A 21262-nucleotide genomic window follows, 5' to 3' on the forward strand; every position below is an offset into this window, starting at 1 on the left:
AATCCTCCTCTAGCTCAGAGTTGCCCGCCTGCAGCCCAGGATCTCCTCTGAGCTGGAGGTCAAGCTGGCAGTTGCTGGGAACTTGACCTCCTAGATCTTTAGGGACAATGACCAAATTATCTGCCCCACCCCCAGTGTGGGCCCAACCCCCAGCCCTGCCTGGCACTGCCAGCTTTCTTCTCTCTGGGCCCCTAAGTGTTCCGAGAAGGGGGTAGGGGACAAGGAATCCAGGTCCCCGAGGGAGCTGGCAGAGCCACAGCTGCACACTCTACCCACCCCACAGGGCTGCCCAGGCCTGCCCAGCACCCAGCAGGGGTCCCGTCCCTCTAGGGCCTCAAGGAGCACTCTGATGGGGGAAGCACAGTCCCGAGAGAGTCCCCGAGCTGCTGGGGGAGTCACCAAACCTACAGAGTTCTAGGGCAGCACAGGACTCCAGCACGGGGCCAGGGGACAGGGCCCAGCCTGCCCTGTGGGGTGCGGAGGCCGTGGGGCTGGAGCCAGGCCTGGAATGTCAGGGTGAGCTCAGCCCTCCGTCCTGCGTGTGTCGGGCTGTCAGCAGCCCCGGTTCTCGGAGAAGATTTCCAGCCCCCTCCGGGCCATGCAGAGGCCTAAATTTAGCTGGTAGACAAGGGGGCTGGCCCTGGGCCCAGGGACCGTCGGGCCTTATAAAGCGCTGGCAGTCTGGGCCCAGCACGCTCCCCGGGAGGCCTGCGCCCACATCCTTCTCCTGCCCAGCCTCTGTCCGCCTGGACAGGGCCCGGTGCCGCCTGTGGATGAGCCACCGGACCTCCTCCTCCTTCAGAGCGGAGAGAAGTTTCCACTCCTCCTCCTCCTCCTCCTCCTCCTCCTCCTCCTCAGCCTCCCGGGCCCTCCCAGCCCAGGACCCACCCATGGAGAAGGCCTTGAGCATGTTTTCCGAGGACTTCGGCAGCTTCATGCGACCCCACTCCGAGCCCCTGGCTTTCCCAGGCAAGTGCTGGGGGCTTGAGGGGAGGGGAGATGCTCGGGCTGGGGACCACTTGTGCTGCCAGACAGAGGTGGCCTTGGAAACAGGTGGACCTCAAAGGAGCAATGGTGGCCCTGGGGTGAGATGTGGCTTCAGTGACCGTGCACCTGTGACCAGGCTCTGGCTAGGACCCCAGAGGGCTGGAGGGCGGAGGTGTGGCAGGTGCGGCAGGCACCCTGAGCCTCCCGCCTGCGTGGGCCGCTGCAGACGGTGCCACACACATGCACACGCACGCACAGGCACGCACACTACGTGTCGAGGGAGGCCACCCCCACGGAAGCTGGGCCAGGACGGTGAGGAGGGGCCCCGAGCTCAGCCGAGGGGAGGTGGCCTGGGACAGCCACCTGCTTCCAGGAGAGGACCGAGGGCAGGTTCTGGACACCACCCCTGCCCGTGCCCAGTTCATGTGCCCTCCCCACAGCCCGCCCCACGGGGCCTGGCAACATCAAGACCCTCGGAGACGCCTATGAATTTGCGGTGGACGTGAGGGACTTCTCGCCCGAGGACATCATCGTCACCACCTCCAACAACCACATCGAGGTGCGGGCTGAGAAGGTGAGCTGGGCCTCCCCCTGCATCCCCTGCCTGGCCCCACCCTCAGCGTCCCCTACTCCCACCTCCACCCTGAGACCCCAGACCCTCACCTGTGTCCCCTCCCCACCCAAACTCGCCCAGGGCCAGCTGGAGAGCTCGTCCCTGTTGCTCCTGGGGCAGGGGTCCCCCCACCCTCTGAAAGCTGCCAGATTCGGCCTTCAGGAGCCCAATGGGGGTGGGTGGGAGAGGGATGGAGGGATGTGGACAGAGGGGACCCAAGGGGTGAGTCACGAGGGACAGGAGGTAGATGACGAGGGTGGCATGAGGAGGCAGTTCTGGTGGCAGAGGCCTCCCCTCCCCGCCCCCCACCTGGGTCCGAGGCTGGACAGAGTCCCTGTGGTTGAGGGTCACACGCTCCAGACCACACATTCCTCACCCACAGGTCCCAGGGTCACTGGGTCACCAGAGTCCCTCAGTCTGAGCTCCCAGGAGACACTGGGGCCTTCGCCCCAGAGAAAGGCGTGGCCCGGTCTGCTGAGGAAGTGGCCCCAGGCCACGGTGGCCAGTCGCCTGTCAGAGATGAGCACAGGCTCCTCTGACCCCAGGGGCTTCCTCCCCTGGGCACACGGAGCTGGTCCTGAGAACCCGGCCACCGGTGCCAAGGACCAGGGCCAGGGGCAGCACGTGCCAGCCCTGCCACCCTGACAGTGACTCAGCCGGCTAGACTCCTCTGGACGCTATGTGCTGGCTGAGCTGCGGGGGTGGGTGGTGGCCTGGTCCTGGTGGGCAGGCCCCGTGTGTCTGGGTATCCAAGAGGGCATTGCTAAGGAATCCAGAGTCCTATCTGTCACAGCCTCTGCCCTTGCTGAGGCCACCCCGGCGCCGAGCCCCTTGTCCTCCCTTGGGACTCCTGGAGCCCCTCCATGCACGTCTGCACCTGTCCCTGCAGAGCCAGTGGCTGCCCTGGCCACCCCTCCACACCTGACAGCAGAAGCCCTCAGCCCTCGGGCCCGGCTGGGATAGGACTGGGGAGAAGGGCTTGAGGCTTGAGGTGAACAGGACAGGCGGGGACGGCCTGCCTGACCTATGGCCCTCCACAGCTGGCGGCAGACGGCACGGTCATGAACACCTTTGCTCACAAGTGTCAGCTGCCGGAGGACGTGGACCCGACATCGGTGACCTCAGCCCTGCGGGAGGACGGCAGCCTCACCATCCGGGCGCGGCGTCACCCGCACACAGAGCATGTCCAGCAGATCTTCCGGACGGAGATAAAAATCTGAGGGCCTCCCCCGCCCCGCCCTCCCCAGTCACCTCCCCCGGCTGGCCTGCCAGCCGCGTCTCCCTGCCCCTCCACGACAGCCTGCAGGACCTCTCAGCCCCCACAGCCCCAGGCCCCAGGCGGGCCAGCCCCTCTGCCCAGGGCAGGCCAGGGACCCCCTTGCCTCACCCGTGGACCCCAGATTCCAGATATGGTCTCCTTTACTTAATTCCCACAGAACCCACTTCGGGGAAAGAGGATGGGGACAGGCAGGGCTTTGGTGCGAATCATCTGCAGAGCAGACAGACAGACCAATCCTTTGATCTGTGGACTCTCTGCAAGGCACGGGCAGCGGTCTGGGGACGGGAACTGCCCTGGCCACAGGGAGCAGACGAGAGGAGGCCACAGGCAGAGGTGCCCATCCGGATGGAACTGCGGGGCCCAGGGAGGCCAGGGGACGGCCATCCCGGAAACCTCCCTCTGCCGCCCTCCAAGCCCCAAACCAGATGGCAGGCTGCCCGCTGCCCTGTGCCCCAGCCAGCCAGCTGTGCCAGGCTGGGCACGTTGTGTCTGTGCGCAGATGGGGTTTTTCCAATACAGCTGGTTGGTGATAAACGGTGTGAAACTCCTGCTGTGCCCGACCTGCTGGTGCCTCCAGGTGAGGCTGGGCCAAAGTGAGGCTGCTCTCCAGCAGACAGGACCCCGGGGTGCGGGTGGGAACAGGGATCTCGAAGCCGTCCCTCCCTCTTCTCAATCTATGAACCTAGAGCTCGGTGTGTGTAATGCACACACACACACATGCACTCAGGCACACACACATGTGCATACCCATGCACACGCATGCACACGCACACATGCACACGCCCGCACGTCTCATGATCCCTCAAATACTCAGCACTAACCAATGGCGGAGGCTGGATTGGGAGCATTCGAAAATCGGATTAGCCTGGGAACTGGGGCCAAAACCTGTAATCCCGCCAACTCACGAGGCCGAGGCAGAAAAACGGAAAGTTCAAGGCCAGCCTGGGCAATGTAGCAAGACCTTGTCTCAAAATAAAAATAAAAAGGGCTGGGGATGTGGCTCAGTGGTGGAGTACTCCTGGGTTCAGTCCTCAGTACCCCCCAAAAAAGCCAAAACACCAGACTTAGTGTTTCCATTTTCATCAACGGGAAAACCGAGTCTGAGCTGTTGGGTGTCAGGCTTTGTCGCTGAAGGTGGGATTTGAACCCAGGATGCCTCAGCTGCTGGCAGCCCCCGCCTCTGAGCACTGAGGTTCCTCTCAGGGGCGCTGCACCCCACGCTCCTCATCCTGCTGGGAAGGGCGGTCACAGGAAGCCCTTCAGTCCAGTTCCCTCCTGGTCCCGGAGCCAGGCTAGGGAGCCCACCGACCTTCAACCTGGGGAGCCTCAACCGCCCCAAAGACTAGCTCAGTCTCCCACACAGAAGGGTGAGGGCGAGTCATGGCTCAGTCTTTGGGGGCCAGGCAGGTGGCGCCCCTGCCTCAGCCCTTGGGGTGCAGGGCCCTGGGGGAGATGGGGTGGGGCCCCCGGAGAGTCGGGGGCTGGAACCCCTGCAGACTGTGGGGTCCACCACCTGGACTCCTCTACCCAGCCAGGAGGGGGAACCCCAGGATAAACAGACAAGTTCAAGTTCAAGTCCTCAGGGAACAGGGGTGCCCCCTGGCCTCCCTGGGCTCCCCAGACCCACCTGCAGGAATCCCAGGATTATTTCAGTGAAAATCTCTGCACACTCAGCCCCCCAGTTGCCTGCCTCCTCCCTTTCCATTCAAGAGACATTTATGGTTCGTGACTATGTACCCAGAACTGCACCCAGCACTGTCCCAGGCGAAGGGACACAAAATTGGGAAGGTTGCACAAGGTCGCCTGACTTTTGAAGTCCTTCTACCCGATGGAGGCTCTGGGGCCCAGAGAGGCTGAGAGACTGGCCCAAGGTCACACAGCCGGCTGGAACCGGGGGGGCTCTCTGGAGGAACCCCCACTCCGAACACCCCCAGACACGACTGAAATCGGAGTACCAGGCACTGCGGTCAGAGGACGGGAGGGGAGGAGAAGGGGTGCGGTATTTCCAGCCTCCATGACTCACTGATTCCACTGGGCTATTTGCAGACCCGACATTCATCCGCGCGGGGCTGGGGGTGGGGACAGGCCCAACGGGCTTCGCGTCTTCGCCCCCCACCCAAGGTCAAGTTTGCCTGGGCGCCGGGACCCCAGCCAAGCAGCTGCCTCGGGATGGGAAAGGGGGCGACTTCCCGGTGGCATCGCAGTGTGGGGCACCAGGGCTGCGCCGGGGCGATCGGCCGCTAGGGACAGGGCTGGTCCGGTCTCAGGGAGCCCTTGGCCGGCGCTCCAGCCAAGGTGACCCTGCGGCAGGCGAAGGCGGGGACGTGGGGGCGCCGCCCGCCGATCGTCGGCTCCACCCCCGGCCGCAGGCGGCCGGGCGGCTTTGTCTCCGCGGACCCCTTCCAGGCTAAACATAGGCCGGGCTGCCCCCGCCCGGGAGGAGTAATTTTAGCTGCTCATTCATTGAGCGCCCAGTGTGTGCCAGGCGCACTGCTCATCCCCACCGCCGTCCCACAAGGTAGGTACTAATTATAATCTGACGGAGAAGGATATGGAGGTTCAGAGAGGACAAGTAACTGGCCCAAGGTCACCCAGCTTGTAAGTTGCCTGGCTGGGATTTGAATCTTTGACGCTCTGAGAGTTCTCTGCTGGGTCAGCCCCATCAATCCACCCCCACCCAAACAGGAAGCCATGGACCCCCCACCCACCCACAGCTCCTTCAGGGAAAGGGGACTTGCAGGGCTTGTAACTTTTGGGGAAGTGGAAAGGATGTAACCTCTGTCCTGGAGACCTGTGGGGAAGTCTAGGCCAGGTGGTGCATAGACCCTAAGAGTGATAGGGGACAGACCACTGAGTGGTGGGGACATGAGGTTAGGGAGTAATTCTATAGCCCAGGGCCACTGTGCTGTCCGCACACACCGCTTTCACGTTTAAGAAGCGATTTACCCGCAGCCCTGTCTGGCTTAAGTCCCAGGTCTGTTACCTTCCTCAGCAAACCACCTGTTATGGCAGGAGAAAAGCAGCCTCAGGGCCAGGACAACACAACCCTGCAGGGGCACTTCCCTGACCCTTACGCAGACCAGGTTTGAGAACTCGGGGAGATAAAGATAATTCCTCCTAATCATAAAATCCGTAAGAACGGATTCCAAGTAGAACCAGTCAGTGAGGGCCAAAGTGACCCAGAGCTGTCACGCACCGTGGGGACTTGAAAGTCTGATGTCATCCTGTTGTCAGTCAAAAGTCAAGAGGTGGACGTGGGCGGGCCTCTCTGGAAATGTCCCAGGAGCCCTGTTACCGCGAGGGCAGAGAGGCCCCTGTCCCTCTGGTCTGAGAGGACCCACTCTCTCCTTTAAGAGGGTCCCCTGTTCTCCCTTCCTATCCCATCTAGTAAACTCACGCCTGTTACTCTGAGTGACATGTCTGAAATCTTTCTGCCTGTTTGTAAGAATCGGGGTTGGAAAGGGGGTCTCTGTGCTGCCTCTGTTTCTCTGAAGGCCCCAGCCCTGTAAGAAGACAGAAGATGTTCCCTTTTTTAAGGTCAAAGGCCTCTTCCTCCAGAAAACCCTCCAGAGGTGCCAACTCAATCACAAAGCACAAGAAGCCCCAGGCTGACGTTCAGACCCCCTTCCCAAACCTCGTCTTCCAAAGGAAGCCAATTGGTATGAAAGTAGCGTGGGCCTGGCGGGGAGGGCGGGCAGAGTAGGAGGCCACCCTACTTGATTGGCCAGTGCCGCCTCTCAGGGAGCCAGCCAAAACTCATGATACGATGGGGAAACCTAGGCCCAGAGAGGGGTAGGCCTTTCCCAGGGTCACACAGCAAGTTAGCGGTGGAGGTGAAATGAAGATCTCAGGCCCTGTCCCTCCATGGACGCCACCTCCCTCCTCCTGCTCCCCAGCCCGTCGGGCTACCGCTCCCCATGCTGGACAGCACCTTAGTCTGTCATCTTGCTCCTGAGTCTGGATGGAAAAGGGGGGGTTGGGGACATAGCTCAGTTGGTAGAGTGCTTGCCTCTCAAGCACAAGGCCCTGGGTTCGACCCCCAGCACCGCAAAAAAAAGAAAAAAAAATGACTAATGGATGGAAAAGGGACAATGCAAATGTTTATGGACTGAAAAAGAATCTGACCAGCCTCAGTCAAGAGTGGGGGTGTCAGTCAAGGACCCTGGAGCCAGACTGCCTGGGGGCGGATCTAGACCTGCTGCTTCTGAGCCCTGCGATTCCGAGCAGGTGACTCAACCCCCGCCTCAGTGGGACTTCCGTAAAATGGCCCATGGTCCCCACCTGCTGGGGTTGCTTGTACATTCAGTGAATCAAACGTGTGAAGTGCTTGGCACGCGGTTGGCACGGAGGACGCCCAGGAAGCCTCGGCTGCTGGGGTCTCATTTAGATTTGATCCCCGTGCCCCCAGAGACCCTCACTGTCCCCAGCCCCGTCGTGACAGGAGCTTAAAGCTCCTGCCCCTCAAAGGAGGCCCAGCCTGGGCCCTGGGGGCAGAGATGGAAGGGGTCTCCAAGGCGGGCAGGCTGCCCTCCCAGGTGGCTCTGTGTGGCCAGCAGCAGGGTTTAGTGGACACTGGGGAAGCGCCAAGCTCTTGTGCAGTGGTGGTGGTGGCTTTCCGGGCAAGACAAGGTCCCACTTAGCCAGGTTCTAGCCCCAAACAAGAGGTGCTGGAGCCTGCCGGCCTGTGCCCGCGCCGGGCTCTGCGGGGTTGCTGTTTACAGTCAGCACAGCCAGGCCAGCCTCAGCCGGCGCCCGGGTGCCCTCTGCCCACAGCCAGCAGGGGCCAGTGCCAAGCCCTGGGGCCTCCTGTGGGGGCTTGGGGGCTACAAGAAGGGGTGAGGGTCCTTTGGCTGCTCCCGGAAGGGCACAGAGCCAGGCTGCTGACCAGGGGGCCGGAGAGGAGAGGCAGGTTGCTTGGGTGCTGTGACATTGGGGACTTAACCCTGAGAGGCGTGGCAGCCAACCTGGGGCGATTCTCGCACTCAGGTTCCACTCCCTGGTTCAGTGACGCCGTCCACTTGCCGTCCACTGGTGGAGTCAGCCAGTAGGGACCTATAATCCGGGTTGGTAGAAAAAAATCTAAGGTCAAGCCACCTCTGTTTCAAACGGACACTGCATTTGTCCATCCCTTCGTCAGTCGATGGTCACTTGGGCTGTTCTCACCTCTAGGCTTTTGTGACTTATACGACTGACACGCGACCTTCGTATGAGCGCGTCTTCCTGTGCCCGTGGGTGTGGGCCCGGAGTGGAGCAGCTGGGTCTCGTGGTGGCTCCGTGCTGCTTTGAGAAACCCCCAGACTGTTTTTCCAAAAGAGGCTTCTGCCCTTTGACCTTCCCACTGAAGGTTCTGCTCACCTCGGCCTGCGGTGGAGCTCAGGGGAGCGCTGGCCTGCTGCGAGCAGGCCCTGGGTTCCATCCCCAGCACCCCCCACACTCACATTTTCCTTGCCTCGGGGTTAATGAGGGAACCAGTAAGATGTTGCCCCCAGTTCAAGGGGGACTCCAAGGACGCAGGCATAGATCAGGGGACACCGAAGTGCATGCACTTCTTCCATGGCGGGGTGTGGAGGGCAGGGCCCGGCCGCAGGGCAGGACAGAAGCTGCTTACCTGTACACACCTGTGTGCCATTTCTGTGTGTTGTTTACAATCACAGAGTGGTCAGGTGGCTCTCAGGGAAGTGAAGCAGCTCAGCCCCCCGGGAACCAGACAGCGCAGACTGCATGGAGGCACCCAGGGGTGTTTTTTGCTTATTTAAAAAAAAATTTTATTTACTTAGGCAGCACTGGGGACGGAGCCCAGGGCCTCGTGAATGCTAGACAAGCGCCCTGCCACAGAGCTGTACTGCCCCAGCCCATCCCAAATGCTCCATGCTTCCTTTACCTCGGGCCTCCCTCCAAGCCTCCTCTGAGTGACTGTCACCCACCTCCATGCCATTGGCTCTCCTGTCACCAGCCTCAGCCCCAGATCAGAGCTGCAGTAGGGGAGGGATCAGCAGCTGCGCCCCCGTCCCCACACGTCCCAGGGGTCTCTGTATGCCTGGGCCCTGCTGAACCGGTTGTCTTCCCACGTTCCGGCTCGCCCTCCACCACGTGGAGGGCCCCACTCACCCGCTGAGTCACCAAACCTCCCTGCACACCAGGCCCGCCCTCACTCACTCACTCAGCAAGTGTGCATCAAGTGCCTAAAGCACACTCTGCTTCCACGCCAGGCTTGGGTCTGGGCTCTGCCTCTCTCTGGTTGGTGATCTCTGTGCCTCCGTTTTCTCATCTGTAAAGCAATGAAAATCATACCCACTGCCAAGGCTGTAACGGGTGAAGTCAACTGGTGTTGCCGGTGGTGCCTAAGAACTGCCTGGCCTGTAGGCGCGGTGGGGCACACCGGTAATCCAGGAGACTCAGGAGGCTGAGGCAGGAGCATGGCAAGTTCAAGGTCAGCCTGGGCAACTCAGTGAGGCCCCCTCTCAAAATTAAAAAATAAAAGGCCTGGGATGTAGCCCACTGATTGGCACCATTGAGTTCAATCCTCAGTACCATCAGGAAAAAAAAAAAAAAAAAAAGAATTAAGGCGCACATGGTGGTACACGACTGTAATCCCAGCAGCTAGGAGGCAGAGGCAGGAGGATCACAAGTTCAAAGCCAGCCTCAGCAACTTAGCGAGATCCTAAGAAACTTAGCAAGACCCTGTTTCAAAATAAAACTAAACAAAAGGGACTGGATGTGGCTCAGTGGTTAAATACCTCTGAACTCACTGGGTTCAATCGTGGTTACCAAAAAAAAAAAAAATCTAGACAATAGTAATAGTGACTGCCTTTACTGAGCAAGTGATAAACGAATGATCCCTCTGAATCTTCACCAAGACCCCACTACTAATTCTGAAATGTCACCATGCCTGGCACAAAGCGACCACTTGTTTTTCTGGATGAAAGGGCGTTGATTAGAAGGAAGCCTGACTTGGGAAACACCCACCAAGTTGCTGGCAGGTGCTTCTGTGGGGGCGCAGTGCTCGCCAGTCTGAGGATAGGGCGACACCTCCTGGTGGGGGTGTGGATGTGCAGCCACAAGCCTGCTTTTCTCCAGGGTCTTAGGGGTCTCTGCAGCCTTGACTTAGGCTGACCTCAAGATAGCTTTCCTAATAGGCATATGTCGCCCAGGTTACTCTACTTTTGCACTGCCCCACGCATGCCAGATAAGAGCTTTACTACTGAGCTCCACCACCAGCCCTCATCCAGATTATAACTGTCACCTCCTCTCTAGTGGCTCCCTTCTCTCAGCCTCCAGGGCTTCCAACAGTCTGCCTACGTTCTTTTCAAAGGCGAGCTTGGGCCTGGTGTCTCTGCTCACGATTTCCTGTGTTCCATTCAGAACGAAATCTAAAGATTCATAATCTCTTTGATCTCTAATTTGACCTCTGCCCCTGTCCCCAACTAGAGGACAAGCTCCTTCATGCTAGGCCTTGTCTGTCTGATTCATTGATCCATTCCAGGGTCTAGCCCAGAGCCTGGCATACACTGGTGACTAATCAATGACCCCTCCCCTTGCGTACTCACTCTCTGGTCAGATCTGTTTAGCTGTCACTTCCTGCAGGATGCCCTTGCTGACCTCCTGTCCCCAGAGTGAACCGGTCACCTTCCTCTGTGCCTGACATCTCTGTTTCCCTTGCTGTTACACTTGTGTTTTAAAATTTTTATTTTATTTATGTTTATTGTTTTAGTCAGCTTTTTCACCGCTGTGACTGAAAGACCCGAGAAGAACAATTTTAGAGAAGGAAAAGTTTCTTTAGGGGCTCACAGTTTCAGAGGTCTCAGTCCATAGACAGACAGCTCCATTGCTCTGGACGCAGGATGAGGCAGGACATGGCAGAGGGGTGTGGCGGAGGAGAGTAGCTGGGGACATGGCACCAGGAAGCAGAGAGAGCTCTGCTCAACTAGGACAGAATATGTACCTCAAAGGCGCGCCCCCAGGGACCCACCTCCGGCAGCACAGTTACCACCCAGTTAATCCCTCTCAGGGGATTAATGCACTGATTGAGTTAAAAACTCTCATAACCCTATCACTTCACCTCTGAACTTTCTTGCATTGCCTCACACGTGAGCTTTTGGGGGACACCTCTGACCTAAACCATCACAGTTGTTATGTTATTGTTATTACTACCGTACTGGGGATTGAACCCAGGGCACTCTGCCACAGAGCTTCCTTCCCTTCTTTGGGACAGGGTTCTACTAAGTTCCCAAGGCTGGCCTTGAACTTGCCTCCGCCTCCTAAGTGACGGGGACTACAGGTATGTGCCATCATGCCCAGCTCTTGCAACTGCACTTATTGGGAGCTGGTAACTGCTTCCCTTCTTTTCTTGCCCACCAGGCTGTACGCTGCTGGAGCAGAGTTGCGTCTAGTCTCTCGGGGTCCCCTCTGCCCAGAAGAGACTCTTCCGGAATGAGGCCCACCGTTAGGAATGAGAACTTGGGCACCAGACTAAACTCAACTGTACCAGCCTGTGGACCTCGAGAGCAGTCCTCAGCCTCTCTGTGCCTCTGTTCCTAACTAGTGAAATGGGCACAAAAACAGTGTTCCCTTACACCACATCGTGAGGACCTCGGTTCCCAGGCACAGAGGAAATGGCCAGTGTGTGTTCATTGTCAGGGTTTGTAGACGCCTAGCCAAATTGTCACTGAACAAATAAATGAACGTTTGGCAGTTTTTATCCAGGCGCTTACGCCATCAGTGACCCCGCCTTGCTTTGGAACGGGACGGCCCTGTGGGGACGTGCTCACTTGTTTCCTGCATCCCTAGCGGGCAGTATGAGCCTGGTGTGGGCGATGCTCAATAAACCATCTCCATTTGCTCGGATGTGATGCCCGTTTCACTTCTGAGCACCTCCTCCCTTCAGGGAAGCCAGTTCTCCTTACGTGCTAGCTTGGATCCTCAGGTCGCCCCAGGCTGCCTTCTGGGATTGAGTTTCCTTTGGCCACTGCCCCAAGCCTCCCAACCCCCTGCCACACCCTCGAGTGGCCCATCCAGTGGCCCATGCCCTCCCAGCCGCCTCCGCGCCTGCATCTGAACCAAGATGACAGCAGCCGCATGCCAGCCCTGCCTGTCACGCAGGGGCACCGGCCCCCGCCATGGTCCACCTGCGTCAAGATGCAGCAGGTGGGCGAGGCTGGATTCCCACAGGGCCGGCTGCTTCCCACCTTTCCAACAGTCCCTTAAGTGTCCCCTGCTCTGCGAGGCTCTCCCAAGCACCGTATCAGGAGCGCTGTCCCCCAGCCACGCCTGCCTGGCAGCTGGCTTCCGTTCCTGCCTAGCACTCACCGGGGTTCAAAATCACCTTCTTTATTTATTTGGTTGCTTGTTGGACTCTTCTTCCCACCCCCAGCCCCGAGAATATAAGCTTCAAGAAAACCAGAAGGATGTCCCCAGCTCTGCCCAGGGCCAGCACGTAGAAGATGCTCCCTTAGTATCCGCTGGTCAACCATTAGTCTCTTTCCATGCAGGGGTGTCCTGGTGGGCCTTGGCTGAAAGGCTGGCAGGGACAGGAAGGACGGAGGACACAGGCGTGCACCAGACGGCTGTCTCCCTTGTCCTTTAGTGGGCCTGGGGAAGGGAGGCTGGCCTGGGAGTCACAGCCCCCGGACTTTGGGACCTGGTATGGCAACCCCTCTTCCCACAGCCTGCCCTTCCCGTTAATCAGTCTGCCCACAGACACAGGAAGAGAGAGCTTTGAGGGAGCCCTTGACTGTCCCCCAGGTTGAAGACCTTGCTGGCCCAGTCTTTAAGGGGCTCCCCTTGACTTTAGGAACCCCCTGGGGACAGGGCAGGCTGTCTACGGGGGAAGCAGGGCCCACAACGCCCCTGCAGGATGGCAGGGCATCCTTGGCCTGGGCGAGGCACCCCCCACCCAAGGGGCTGTCCAGAGCTGATTGGGGCCGGTTCCCCCCACAGAACACAATATAGGTCTTCATGGGTAGACGGACAGGTCCCTGGCTGCAACTGGGGGCTTGGGGCAGCACTGGGGGTGCCGCCAGGGAGAGCCGCTTCCCCCGGACACAGTCGATGATGACAGTCATGTGGGCGGTGGGCACGGCCGTCTGCCGGCGGGCCAGCTTCCCACCTAGGAGGAGGGGAAAGACCAAGGTTTGCGTGAGCACAGCAAGGGACAGGGTCTCTCACCAAGTCATTCGTTCATCTGTTCTGTAGGGTGAGTGATGCACGGTGACGGGACAGGTGGGACTTAGAATATGACTTCAGCATGGGAGAGACCCAAGTTTATCTTCACGCTATTTTTGGTGGCGCCGGGGATGGAACCCAGTGCCTTGCACACACTGGGCAAGCGCCCTGCTGCTCTGTGGCGCCCCCACCCCAGACCCAAGTTGAACTCCTGGTTTCTGAACTCATCACCATCTACCTTCCAGGAGCCCAAGTCCAGCACACCAGGGCTTCTCCACGTTCCCGTGCACAGGAACTGCCCAGGGGCCATGCTCGTGGGGCCTAGGGACGCTGACGTGCTGCCTTTCTAACAAGCTCCCAAGAGATGCGGATTCTGTTGGTCCACGGACCACACTGGGAACAGCAAGGTCCTCAGTCAAGAGGAAGAGGAAGGCCGTTGACAGGTGAGGAAGCTGAAGCTCAACTCACGTGGCATTGGTGGTCCTCGGGACTCACCATGGCGCACCACACCCCACGCACACACTATCTTTTCTTATTTGTAACTTTTTCTGCAGCACTGGGAATTAAACCCAGGGGTTCAAGCATGCGAGGCAAATATTCTACCACTGAGCTATTATACGCCAGCCCTTTTAATTTCATTTTATTTGTGGTACTGGGGATTGAACCCAGGGAGTGCACTACCACTGAGCTATAGCTCTTTTTATTTTGAGACAGGGTCTCTCTAAGTTGCTGAGGCTGGCCTCTAATTTGGAATCCTCCTGCCTCAGCCTCCTGAGTCACTGGGATTATAGGTATGCACCATCATGCCTGAATTTTCCCCTCAGAATTTTGTCCATGGCCTCAGAGAATCCTATCCATGCCCAGTGTTATCTGCCTAGGGATCCCCGTCTCCTCCCTAGCTCAGAGCCTATTAAGTGGTAAGAAGAGTGAACAGACAAATCAGTCAATTTATCGATAAAGCAAGGCTCAAAGCTGGTCTGTCTCAATCCACAGTCTGTGCTCTTAAAAAAGCAACTTTTCACATTAACTAAATAATATGCCTGTTCCCTGGATTATGCACTCTTCACCCGGCTCGGACTTGGAAGGACACTTCTGTGCTGGTAGGGCGGCTAATTCAGGAAGCACGTGAAGCTCCCCCACGTCACCGTAGGGTGTCTGCCCTCAGACCCCCACCTGGCCCGCCCACCTCCCCTCAGCCGGTCTTCCTTCCGGGCTGAGGTGCCCTTGCCACCTCTTACCAGAGCTGGTCTCTAGGCTGGTGTCTTTGAGACTGGCTCTCCAGTCCCTGGAGTCCTCTGAGGGAGCCATGCTGCTGCCACAGGGCCTGTCCAGCGCTGGCAGGAGGGGACGTGTCCTCGCTGCCTCTTGCAGGATGTAGACGCTCCACCCTGGGGGCCAGATCTTTTATATTTACCAGATCCGGACCGGATCCCTGAGTGAGCCACAGGAACTGACCCGGGGCAGTTAGGGGCTTGCTTTGATCGGCAGGGCTATGTCAACACGACTGTTGTTAGGTCCAGGGGACAGGCTTCCTATGAAAGGGACACTATGTTTTCCCAACTCTAGCTGCTTCCTGACTTGGGCTGGGTCTCTGGAACCTTCTCAGTCAGGCCTCAGTTTCCCAAATCTGTTATTAACTGACTGACTCACCACCTCGCTTTCTTGGTTTGTTCTCCACCTAAGAATTGTGCTACGAATACCCAAGTCAACCACTGGTTTCGCTGGAAAAGAAATGTACTTGAATAGCAAAGTTGATGTAGGTACATTAAATGTAAACAGTATCATTTCCATAAAAAAGAAGTAACTGGAACTGGGGAGACAGTTGATAGAGTACTTGCCTCTCACACACAAGACCTTGGGTTCAATCTCCAGCACCACAAAAAAAAAAAAAAAAAAAAAAAAAAGAATGAAAGAAAGAAGGAAAAGAAGTAACTGTGCCTGGCAAGCAGAATCATGTTCCACCAGAGGTGTCCAAGTCCCAGTCCCCAGGACTCTGGGATAGGTTACCTTCCAAGGCAAAAGGGACTCTGCAGATGTGATTAAGGCTGTGGACTTTGACTTGAGGAGATTATCCTAGATGCTGTGGCTGAGCTCAATCTAATCCCCCAAGTCCTGGGAATGGAACCTTCCCTGGCGGGATTAGAAAGACACATGAAGGAGGAAGGCCAGGAGGAAGTGAGAGGACTCAATGCACATTGCTGGCTTTGGAGACCCTGTCACAGGGGAAGAAACCATGTCCATTCAGTTTCTCAGACGCTACTGTCAGAGGCCGCTCCTGACACCAGATGTGTAAGAAGCAACTGATTTGGCAGCGGGTTCAACTTGGTTCTGACAGTGCCTCCTGGAGACCATATCAGGTCCCAGAGGCTGAGGACTCAGTCCCCAGGACCACCCAGTCCAGATGCAGGCAGAGCCCCATGCGTCCGAGGCTGCTTCTGACCCACCAGCACCAGCTACAAATTGGGGTTCGACTGAGTCGCAAGAGCAGCTCTCAGAACTCTGGGAAATGCTCGTTCATGGGTTTATCACAGGGACACCACAGAGCGTGCGGATGAAGAAATGAACAGGGCCCGGCACACGGGATGCGAGGAGGTGCCTCCAAGTCCCCAGGTGTGCCCACCTCCAGCACCTCTGGGAGTTCAGCTAACTGGAAGCTCTGCCATTTTGGCCTTTAGTGGAGACTTCAGTGCATGAGTGTGACTCAAGCGTGGCAGCTGGGGAGAGGTGGGGTCATGCAGTGCTGCTCCAGGGAGCACGGAGCCTGGTGAGGCCTGTCTGCGTCCCTCCCTCCCGGGCACGGGGCAGGGCTGCTTCTGCCAGGAGAAGTGTGAGAGCTACATGGGGCTGGGGCGCAGCTCAGGGGCAGAGTGCTTGCCTAGCATGCACAAGGCCCGTGGGTCAATTCTCAGCAACACGTTTCCTTTAAAAAAAAAAAAAAAGATCTACTATCAGAGTGTTTTTTATGGCCATCTCCAAGGCAGAAAGATGGGGGAAGATCAGGGTAGGTTTTTAGTCTCTATGACCCATCTTAGGGAAGGGAAATTCCAGCTTCTGTGGCCTGTCTTGGGGAGAAAAAGGAGCAGGTGAAAGGAGGGGGAGGGAGGAGAGAGGCCTTGCTTTCCAAGGTTGCTCCTGAAGCTGAAAGCACCCCAACTTCCTAACAAAGTCCACCTCTGCCTTTATTGCTTTGAAGCTGCTTTGGGAACCAAAGAAAAAAGGCCAAATATTCACCCTTATTGTTCGAGTCACTAGAGCCAGGGATGAGGGACAAAAAACCAAAAAACAAATATCATCATATCACAGCAACGGAGGAAAGGATGTCGAGCCAAAGAACACAGGCACCTCTGGAGGCCGGAAAAAGCAAGGAAAGGATTCTTCCCTAGAAACTCCACGAAGGAGCCTTCCCTTGATTACAGGCGCACTGAGGTCCACATGGGACTTCTGATCTGCAGAGAATAAATTTGTGTCATCCTAAGTCATTCTATTGTGATAATTTGGTGCAACATCAATAGAAAATCAACATGCTATGCAAATAACAAAGAAACTAAAACGAAATTAAGTTCCAGCCAAATATTTTTGCCTGCGTTAAATGACTTAAAATGTGACTTAGCAATATATATTTTACCACAAATTAAGAAATTTAACAGCTGTGCCCATGTGATAGTATACAGCTCTGATACCATGTTATGAGAAGGGACTGTGACCTGGCAGAGACACAAGAAAAGAATTGGACTAATCCACATGGAAACATTCTGAAGCTACCTGGTCTGTACTCCTCCCATCTTAAAATTATGAAAAACAAAAGGAGACTGAAAAACTGTCATGGACTGGAGGAGACTAAAGGGTCAAGAAAACTTAACACAAGGGTACTCTGAATTGCACCCTGGAACAAAAAAGATGTTTGTAGAAAAATCGTTGAAATCCAAATAATGCCTGGAGTTCAGACTCTAGTTCTGTACCAATGCTGCTTTCCTAACTCTGTCTGTTGTGCTGGGGATCAAAACCTGGGGCCTCGCGCCTGCTAACCCTGTGCTCTGTTGCTGAGCTGCACCCTCAGCCCCGCTCCCTCCGTTTTGATAAAGGTTCTGTGGTCATGGAAGACATTAACCGTGGGGGAAACTGGGTGTGAACTGAACAGGCATTCTGTGCTATCTGCAGCTTTTCAATAAGTCTCAAATTATTCTGGGGCTGGGGAGGTAGATCAGGGTTGGAGCGCTTGCCTAACATGTGCGAGGTCCTGGGTTCAATCCTCCCATCACCAGGGAAACCAAAGCAAGCCCATCTTGAAAGATCACATGTTGCCTGACTCCATTAATGTGAAATGCCCAGAACAGGTAAATCCATAATGGCAGGAAGAAGCTTAATAGTTACCAAGAGCTGGGGAAGGAAGAAATGAGAGTGCAGCTAATGGGTACAGAGTTTCTTCTGGGGATGACAAAAAAGTGCTTTGGAATAGCAATGATGGATGCGCAACTCTGAAGAGCCTCAAATCATTGACTTGCACACTTTAAAAGAGTGGATTGCGGGCTGGGGATGGAGCTCAGCAGCAGAGCGCTTGCCTAGCAAGGCCCTGGGTTCCATCGCCAGTGCTGAAAAAAAAACCCCAAAAAGTAAAAGGTGCATTGTATGGGATGTGAATTAAATCCCAACAAAGTTACTTTTTAAAAAGAAAAAAAAAAAAACAAAAAAAAACTCTGCCCTGCTTCTCCTCAATGAACTACATTTCCAGGCATACAATTGGTTATTGGGAGAAATTCTTGTTTACAGAAGAGTTCCAGCTGATCCAGGCACCAGGAATGATAGAATCAGGACGGCACCGTTTTTACAACCACTCATGAAATCATTGTCTCAGACAAGGATCTTCAAAGGAAGAATCTGTTCCGCGGAAGATGGATGGGGATTTTCCCAAGGAGAAGACAGGGCCCAGGGTGGTGCTCCAGGAGGCCTCAGCACAGTCAGGGGCTCTCACCCAAAAGGCGGGATCCGGTCCGCTCAGGCCTAGGGGTTAGGTTACCAGGAACAGGGGACAGAGTGCAGCTGACAGGACAGACAGCACAGGGAGAAAAGCAGGCAAGTCCGGAGCGTAGGACATTCTGAGAGAGGGGTGACCCATTTCTGCCACAAGGCGAGGGAATGCAACTAGCAGAAAACAAGGGAAGGGATTACCCAGGATGACAGACTCAAAAGATGGTCTGAAAGAACACCACCACCACCCAGAGTGGCCATGATGGGACACCCTTTATGAAGTCCGATTTGAACAAAGCAATCAGGAAAAGACATTTGGAGAAAATTAGAAATTTTAGATTAAGACTGGAGAGCAAATGATTTCAAAAAATACTTTTTTTTTTTTTAATTGGGCAGAACACTCTACCATGGAAATACACTCCTACCCTTTTTATTAATTTTATTTTTCAATTTTGAGGCATGGTCTTGCTAAGTTGTCCAGGCTGACCTCAAACTTACAATCTTCCTGCCTTAGCCTCTTAAATTGCTGGGGTTAAGACATGAGCCATAGTGTCCAGCAGGATCATTTATTTATTTATTTATTTCCTTCCTTCTTTCCTTATTTATTTATTATTTATTTATTTATCCATACTGTCGATTGAACCTAGGTGTGCTTAACCACTGAACCACATCCCCAGTCCTTTTTTATATTTTATTTTGAGACAGGATCTCACCGAGTTGCTTGGGGCCTCCCTAAGTTGCTGAGGCTGGCTTTGAACTTGAGATCCTCCTGCTTCAGCCCCCCTAGCTGCTGAGATTACAGGTGTGTGCCACAGCACCCAGCAGGATGATGATGATGATTATTATTATTATTATTATTATTATTATTATTTGTTCTTTTTAGTTATACACGGCAGTAGAATGTATTTTGGCAAATTATATATACATAGAGTGTAACATATTCTATTTGGGATCCTGCTCTTGTGGTTGTGATGTAGACAGAAAAGGCTGGACACTGGAGGAATTTTCAGGAAGCAGGTTTATTGGCTGCAGGGCCCAGAGGGGCTATCACTTAAAGTTCTCTGAACTCAAGTCTGGAAATTCTTGGACCTTTATACCCAAGACGGTGGGGGCTTGAAGGTTTACATTTTTGTTGGAGTCTACATAAAAGTATGTTTTTTTTCTTGAGTCTACTTTGTCCCACTTTTTAGATTAGTCAGAGGTTTTACAACAAAAGCAGAAGTGACATCAAGTCTGCAGCCAAGACAGAGTAACTTAGTCCTCAAAAGAAGTAGGAAGTCCTATCCCACATTGAGTTTTTTGTAGAAATTTTTGCTGATATTCCGTTATAAAGCTTTCTGACCAGAAGAGGAACTTACATGTTACAATTATGGTGGGGTTTCTGCTTTATTATGGTAAGGGTCTTCTGGTGGAGGTTTCTGGTCTGCTTCAGGTGTACATGATGTGGAGTTACTAGGATTATTTCTTAATGGTCGCACACTGAAATATATCAGAGTATAATGTCATGATGCCTGGAATTTGCTTTAAAACACTTCTGCACTAAAAGAAGGAAAGAACAAAACTTAACTATTGAGTCTGTATGATGGCCATGTAGAAAATGTTTTATTTTTTCTAATTTTGTGTATCTAACAGATATTTCAGAAGGGAAAGGAATTTAAAGTTGTATGCCGGGCTGGGTGTGGTAGCATGTGCCTGTAATCCCAGCTACTCAGGAGACTGAGGCATGAGTTTGGGTCCACCTGGGCAACAAGGGAGACCCTGTGTCCAAAAAAACCAAAACAATGGAAAAAAGGTACAGCTCAGTGGCAGAGCACTTGCCTGGCATGAGGGTCTGGGCTCTATCCCCAGTTCTGCAAAAAAGAAGCAAAAACCATTTCATGACGAGTGGGCAGAGAGCAAAAAGCATGTTTGATAAGTTATATGTAACTTACATAGAAGTCATGAGCTATATAACACATTTTCTTGTTGGCGGTGCTGGGAATTGAACCCCGGGCCTTGTGCTTGCAAGACAAGCACTCTGCCAACTGAGCTATGTTCCCAGCCCTATAACTGGCATTTTCAAGATTCATGTCATCAAATGGATAAGCTAAATTATATAAATGGATGTGTTTCGATTCACCTACAGCTTTTCAAGTTTGTGTTTGTGAGGTGGCCAATTGCTTGAAAAATTCCCAGTGCTGGGAAAATACAGGATTGTTCACATGTGGACAGGAACTTCCAGAGTGGCAGATGGGTGAGGGGGTCACTCTGGTGGTTGAGTGGAGGGGATGTTGGAGGGGGAGGCTGGGGCACCTGCTGGTAACATACCAAAGCAATGACCCCTGTTGAGAAACCAGCAACTAGTAATCACCCCCTTGCCAGTCGACATGGAGGACTTGGCACCCGCCCTGCCCAGTCATCTAACCCAATGCTGGGGTTCTTTCTTCCACACTTATCTAAAGAGTTTCTGGCATCGAGTTTCATTTGATAAAGGCCACTGGTGAGTCCAGGTTTCAATCACCCAGTTGAGTTCTTACAACTATTTCAATTTGAGCTGGGTGCGGTGGCACACGCCTGTAGAGGCTGAGGCAGGAAGAGCACAAGTTTGAGGACAGCCTCAGCAACTTAGCAAGGCTCTAAGCAACTTACTGAGACCCTGTCTCAAAATAAAAAATAAAAAGGGCTGGGGATGTGGCTCAGTGGTAAAGCACCGTTGGGTTTGATCCCTGCTACTAGAACAACACGGTTTCCATCTGAAGCACAAAACCCAAATCTTCACCATGCGCCCTCATATCATATTGATAAATTCAGCAAAATCAAATCTTGCATCTTTTCCTCCCTGACACAGCTCCTCTAGAATCCAGTCATGCCCGCCTTCCCTGGTTTCTGTTCATTTAATTGCCTAAGGCTTGTTTTGTTGTGAACCATGGTCAGACTTTGGCTGGTCCTGGAGGTTTCTTGGAATCTATTTTTACAAGTCTGGAAGCAACAGAAGGTGAGCGGAGCCTTCTCAAGGAATCAGTTTGCCCTTGCAAAAGAACATCTGCAGGTGAGACCACTACACGCTCCCATGGAAATCAGGATCAGCAGATGGGAAGAGGGGCTGCTCCCATAGACAAGGAGTTCTCCTTGAATTTTGGATTTGGGGAGTTGAGAAACTGCTGCAGTCATCTGCTTCCACCCAAATATTCCCTTTCCAATTCTCTGGTTTTGTTTTTATTTTTATTTTTTGGTACTGAAGATTGAACCCTGCCATGTGTGTGTGTATGTGTGTGTAT

At 54.6% G+C, this 21262-nt stretch overlaps 2 protein-coding genes across 2 annotated transcripts; one reads left to right on the plus strand and one right to left on the minus strand.

Moving 5' to 3' along the window:
* The first annotated feature begins 686 nt into the window (after window positions 1-686).
* Hspb7 (heat shock protein family B (small) member 7) lies at window positions 687-3413 on the plus strand. The gene is made up of 3 exons (XM_047529909.1): window positions 687-969; window positions 1428-1561; window positions 2641-3413. Exons 1-3 carry the CDS (start codon window positions 774-776, stop codon window positions 2818-2820), a joined length of 510 nt encoding a protein of 169 aa, XP_047385865.1. The 5' UTR covers window positions 687-773; the 3' UTR covers window positions 2821-3413.
* An 8801-nt stretch (window positions 3414-12214) lies between these two features.
* Srarp (steroid receptor associated and regulated protein) lies at window positions 12215-14406 on the minus strand. The gene is made up of 2 exons (XM_047524144.1): window positions 14279-14406; window positions 12215-12984 (listed from the first exon to the last, which is right to left on the minus strand). Exons 1-2 carry the CDS (start codon window positions 14346-14348, stop codon window positions 12557-12559), a joined length of 498 nt encoding a protein of 165 aa, XP_047380100.1. The 5' UTR covers window positions 14349-14406; the 3' UTR covers window positions 12215-12556.
* Between the last annotated feature and the right edge of the window lie 6856 nt (window positions 14407-21262).

Source organism: Sciurus carolinensis, chromosome 1 (assembly GCF_902686445.1).
Source record: "Sciurus carolinensis chromosome 1, mSciCar1.2, whole genome shotgun sequence".
NCBI lineage: Eukaryota > Metazoa > Chordata > Mammalia > Rodentia > Sciuridae > Sciurus > Sciurus carolinensis.